This window comes from Cryptotermes secundus, unplaced genomic scaffold (assembly GCF_002891405.2).
Source record: "Cryptotermes secundus unplaced genomic scaffold, Csec_1.0 scaffold614, whole genome shotgun sequence".
NCBI lineage: Eukaryota > Metazoa > Arthropoda > Insecta > Blattodea > Kalotermitidae > Cryptotermes > Cryptotermes secundus.
Window position 1 is genome coordinate 92093 of NW_019728501.1, and position 5676 is coordinate 97768.

Genomic DNA, 5676 nt, shown 5'->3' on the forward strand with positions numbered 1-5676 from the left:
GTGAAATGAAATGAAATGTATGTATGTATGTTACATATCACCTTCATCTTCCGGGTGAAACAGTAAACCAAGCACAAAACTAGCAAAATTCACCCCAACAGCAGCTACGAGCTACCCTCTATATACATCGTTTTTTAACAAAAAGCTGAAAGAAGTAGAAATGATAAAATTTCTCGGTTTGCAGCTGAACAATCATCTGATTTGTAAGGGACATCGATTTTTTGCTTCATAAGTTGAGCACAGTTGGTTTTCTAATGCAAAAATTATCCTATATATTAAATATAAATAGTCTTAAAGCTGTATTTTATGCATATTATCATTCATTGGTGTAATATGGAATAATATATTGGGGAAATACATCAGACAGTCACAAGGTCTTTGTTATACAAAAGAAAATAATAAGAATAATGATGGGAGTGGGCCCAACTCATACATATAGAGATTTATTTAAAAAGCTTGACATACTACCAATCCTACGTGTATATTTGCTCTCATTGATGATATCTGTTGTTAATAATTTGGATAAGTTTCAAACCAATAACTCTGTATATGTCATTGGTACCAGAAGGAAATACCACCTTCACATAGCTTCAACACATTTATCATCCTATCAGAGAGGGGTGTATTATTCAGGTGTCATGCTATTTAACACTCTGCCATCAAATATCAGTTTTAAAAAATGATAAAAAGCAATTTAGGTTTCTTTTACAAAATTATTTATATTTTACTCTATTGATGAATTTGTCACGCATGCAAGGGGCTCAAAAGTTAAGAGTTAATAAATGGTCTGTGTGCATGAATTATACATTGTTGTGACTTGCTTGTTGTAAGTGTAGTAGTATGTATGATGTCTGTTTTTGTTATGAATGTTAATATTTTATAATGTAACTGTTTGGATCATATGGCTTGTCAGTGTGTGAGGAATGGCAAGGTGTGAATCTGACAGTGGTTTTTCCATGACCTATGTGTGTTGTCCTGACAACTTGAGCTATCTGTGTGAGGCCTGATTATATATTTTATTGGACCAAGGATGAATGATGTGTATCCATCATGAATTTGTAATATGTGACATGTTTCATATCCAGCCCTATGGGGAGATGATTGGATCAATGAAATGAAAAATAAATTTAAATGTATACACAAGCACCAAGCTCAGAATAGTTTGTTAGGTCTAGTAAATGAAACAAATCTCAAATTTAATGTCAGGTGTATGCAGTGACTGTAGTGTAAAACTCTTCCAAAATTTGACTTGTCCTATATCATGTATAATGATCCATGGATATGAATAAGAAAAAAATCGGGATAGGTTTCATCACAATTCGTGGTAACATAAGAATCAGGCCTTTAACTGCACTAGAAGCGTTTTGAATTATTAAAAGGAAATGATGTAGCATTCATGAACTATCAGAAAATTTGTACCTTTATGCAGTAGAACTGTACAAAATTTACGGCACACTATCCTGTTAAAGAATGTCTAGTGTTATTAGTATTTTCATTGATTACCTGGGCCGTAATTTTTTAAATTCAGTTCCCAAAGCTTCTTCACAAAGCCTCTGTCATCAACTGACTTCAAGCTTCTCCATGAAATATATACTGTTAAACACGTAATTACAACAATGGCAACAACCACACCTGCTGCTCTGAGTGCTCGACTGCAGTTTAATCCGATCCTAAAATAAAACATTAACGAATAAATATAATTTCATTAACCAGTTCCATTACAGTCGTATTATCACAAAACGAATGTTACTTGCCGTTTATTTTCAATAAGCAATTCGTATTTCGCTTGCGGCAATTGACGATCGCTGAACATATTAAGACTTCAACGCAACTAATACGATTGTGCCAACAAAATTACGCAAATGTGAAGTCAATATCGTCAATATTAATGACCTTCATCCAACTCGATCCAACTTAATCCCATTTATCATTTCTGCACATTTAATGCAATGACATTCATACTTTGCAGGTTAAAAAATACCACTCTTATATAATTGTATTATCATATGAGCAAACACATAAAACAATGACCTTTAAACCTTACCATTATTTGTTACTATTTCCGTTTCTGGAACAATACACCAATCAAACTACTCCATTGACCGTCTAAACTATCTGGTCTATATCGCCATCTACTGATAGCGTAAATTAATACATTTCTACACTTCGTGTGTATACGAGAGGGAAGTTCGAAAGTGAAATTGTATAGTGTCATGTAAAAATGGACTGGATACACTGCAATTCGTGTTACCTACTACCAAACCTGTCAAAAGACAAAAAATTTTTATTAACCAGTTGTGGACACGTATACTGTGAAAACTGCGTCAAATCCGATGGCACAAAGAAATGTCTGATTTGTGGAAATACATTTACTATGATTCCACTAACTTCAGAATTGAATGCTGATATCCAGGAATATTTCAGAACTCCTGAGGACGTGCTGAAACGTGCACTACAAATTATGGCTTTTCAGGAAGGTCACCGTAGCAGGATTACTGCATATTTTAACAATGTTATATTGAAATACAAAGCTGCCAAACAAGAAATAGTGAGACTGAATGGAATTATTAAAAAACAAGATAAAGATTATAGAGATTTGAAACAACAATTCATACTTCTTAAGCAAAAACTACAAAGAGGAACGCCATCATTTACTGACAGTAATAGCGGCAGTAACATAACCTCTCAAGTACAACCATCCAACTCAAAAGAATTCAGCTCCATGCCAAGTCAAATAAATACAATTCCAGTTTCTGCAGTAACTCATATGAACACTGGAAGTCTTGCAGACAGAATCACATTTCCTCAGGTTTCTAAACATTCTGCATTGCAGACATCTCCTTGGATAACTCCAAGGCGCTTGACTTTACGTAAAGTTACTCCACCAAATAGTGGCTCTTCTTCATTAGGAAATGCTAATTTACTCATGTTTTCACCAACAACTCCACAGAAGACAATCAACTATTCTGCCCAGTATAGAACAAACCCACAGTATTCATCACAGCCCAACACTCCGTCAACTCCAGGAACACCAGTCACTCCTGAATGTACTAGATTTTCACCTTTAAATAGGCGTGATCCAGAAACACCATCTTCTACTGTAAAATATAGACATTCATCACTCAGCAATACTGACAGAATGCTGAACAACCTTACGTTGACATTGCACCAACCCAGAGAAAAGTAGAACATGCATGCATAATGCACCTTCAGTTTTCATTATCTGCACTCTTACAGTTGAATGAGAACAAATATACATGAGCCTGATATAATGAAAGAAAGAATTATATAGTGGTTTTCATCCATTTTCCACTTACCTCTTGCTATATTCAAGACTTTACACAGTGCAGAAGAAATAGAATTGTATAGTAATTATCTCACAATCTATTATAAATTCCCATATTGTTTTCATTCTGTAAAATTGGATTTCAAAAATTAAACAGAATTATTATTTTTGGTTTTCCTTTACTAATGCTAAATCCAGTATGTATGAACATAAAAAGTGAATATATAAAAATTGTGTGGTGCTCAAGTGAGTGAATTTTGATTTAATAATATAATAATAAAATAATTTTTATGCAATTTTCCATTCACTACATATAACTTAATTTAATTTATTTCTATTAAAGTTTCAGATGTGTTCATGTACATCATGAGAGATGTCTAATAGTCAGTTCTGTGATCTTTACAATTTCAGGCATCAAAAATACCTGAATGTATATAGCAATTTACTTTGGTGTTTATTATTCTAACATCAGTCATTGTTAATAGAACATATTGTACAGAGAAGATATAATTGATATAACCATATATGCACAGCAATTTAAGTTTTCCAGTAGAACTTCTGTCTAAGGCATTGGTACAAAATGAGTAAAAGAAGACGAAGAAAATTATCTCAATACAGAAGGGCAACTTTGTTTTCTTTGATGCAACTCTTGCTTAATTTTGAATTACATTTGCTGCAAGTTGTTCAGCCTGTTATGTAAATGTAATGTGAATAGATGTCATGAATAAATACTTTGTGTTATAGCACAAGATAACATTCCTTTCTTTGAAGAAAACAATTTTTGAGTTTGAAACAATGCAATAATTTTCAGGGAACTGTACTCCAAATACTGTACCTATGTGTCATGTCAGTTAATCAGAAAGAAAGTATAGCAGTGATATTATAACATACAGTATTTCATAATTCAGTATTTTAAAATGTTTCTTTTATGTGATTAAAATTTATGGATTGTTGTGAGATACTGATTACATTGGAGTGAATATTTAAACTATGTTGTGTTTGTAAATTATTGAAAAAAAAATGGTGTTTTAAGCATTTTATGCACAAAGGGGACAAAATTAACACACAGTAGGTAGCTCATGTCTATCCCTTTAATCATTTCTTCTCTGACATTATTGATGGGATTTTGATAAGAAATGGAATTGTCTACACCAACAGTTATCAAGGAATTTAAGTTTGTTAATAACAGTCAGAACAATCCAGCCCTTATTACACTTTATTTATTAAATATGAGATATAAATGTTTCAATCCTTGGTGGATCATCATTGTTGTCATTATGTCTAGTGCTTCAGATTCAGCTATGCAGTTTTAATCTTTTAATATAGTTCTAATATATTTAGGCATATATTAATAACAACTACAATTACATACTGAATTGGACCAAACTGTGAAGCACTGAACATGATACTGATGATGATCTGCCAAGGATTGAAATATGTTACATCATATGTTTAATAACTAAAATGTAATAAAAGCTAGTTAGTTTTAATCAACTGTTACTATCAAACTGAAATATTCTTGACAAATTTTATTTTAGAAAATTAATATCACTTCTCACTGGGGACAATGAGTATGGTCCACTAAGGACTGGTATGCATACATCTTCTGTTTAATGAATAAAGGATAATAAAGAGTGGTTGGTTTTGACTGTTTTATTAATTGATAGGCACATGATCAAGAACTTTTTCTGAAAAATAAAAACTGGTTTGTATAATTCAGATGTAGACCCTACTTTATACAGAACGTGAACTTCAATAAATTTTCTCAGAAACTGCTTTTCATACAAGAAGTTTGTACATAACAAATACTCATTAAGATACATACATATTTTGTTAGTCATATTAGGCTGATGAGATTAATTGGTGTGTGTCCCATTATTTCTTCTGAATCAATATACCATTTTCATGATATGTGGTGTGAACATTATGTCACTAGAGGTCACCCAATTATATTTTTAGTTTCCTGCAATTGATAATAAAAACATGGTGGATGAATGAACCTGTGAGGTGGGAGCAACATTAGCAGTTAAGGGTCCTGAAATTGTGTACAGTAATAGATTTTATAAAATGAAATTCATACTAAGGAAGATTCTTTTGTAGAATGTAAATCTATATTTAGCATTCAGTCTGATGGCAGTAACTAATGAATCATTGTAGCTAAGCATGTGAAATTTGGTACAGAGGTATATTACAAAAATACCTAGCTACTGTGTGTGAAACACGGTTCCTAGGTCAACAATTACAGACATGGCAATGTGCAGAACTTTGCGGTTGTGCCAGCAGTTTTACATAGACACATTAACAGCACTATAAAACATGAAAACAAAGTGTAGCATACTTATGATTGCAGGCAATATAAATTCAAATTGGCCAGAATTTAATGTAAGACC

General features: G+C 32.4%; 2 protein-coding genes across 2 annotated transcripts in view; one reads left to right on the forward strand and one right to left on the reverse strand.

Annotated features, from left to right (window-relative positions):
• LOC111865246 (chitinase-3-like protein 2) overlaps window positions 1-2041 on the reverse strand; it is a 22051-nt gene extending 20010 nt beyond the window's left edge. Inside the window, exons 1-2 of the mRNA XM_023853144.2 lie at window positions 1755-2041; window positions 1504-1670 (exon numbers count right to left, since the gene is read on the reverse strand). Of these exons, the coding sequence (XP_023708912.1) occupies window positions 1504-1670; window positions 1755-1813 (226 nt within the window). The 5' untranslated portion in view covers window positions 1814-2041. The remainder of the gene's footprint in view (window positions 1-1503; window positions 1671-1754) is intronic.
• Window positions 2042-2124: 83 nt separating this feature from the next.
• Window positions 2125-4092, forward strand: LOC111865245 (probable E3 SUMO-protein ligase RNF212). Its single transcript, XM_023853143.2, has one exon. The coding sequence runs from the start codon at window positions 2222-2224 to the stop codon at window positions 3185-3187; it is 966 nt and encodes a 321-aa protein (XP_023708911.1). The 5' UTR covers window positions 2125-2221; the 3' UTR covers window positions 3188-4092.
• Window positions 4093-5676: the final 1584 nt, after the last annotated feature.

Bases quoted from the DNA above. Each gene is read 5' to 3' on its own strand.
- LOC111865245 (XM_023853143.2), top strand. From the start codon at position 2,222: ATGGACTGGATACACTGCAATTCGTGTTACCTACTACCAAACCTGTCA.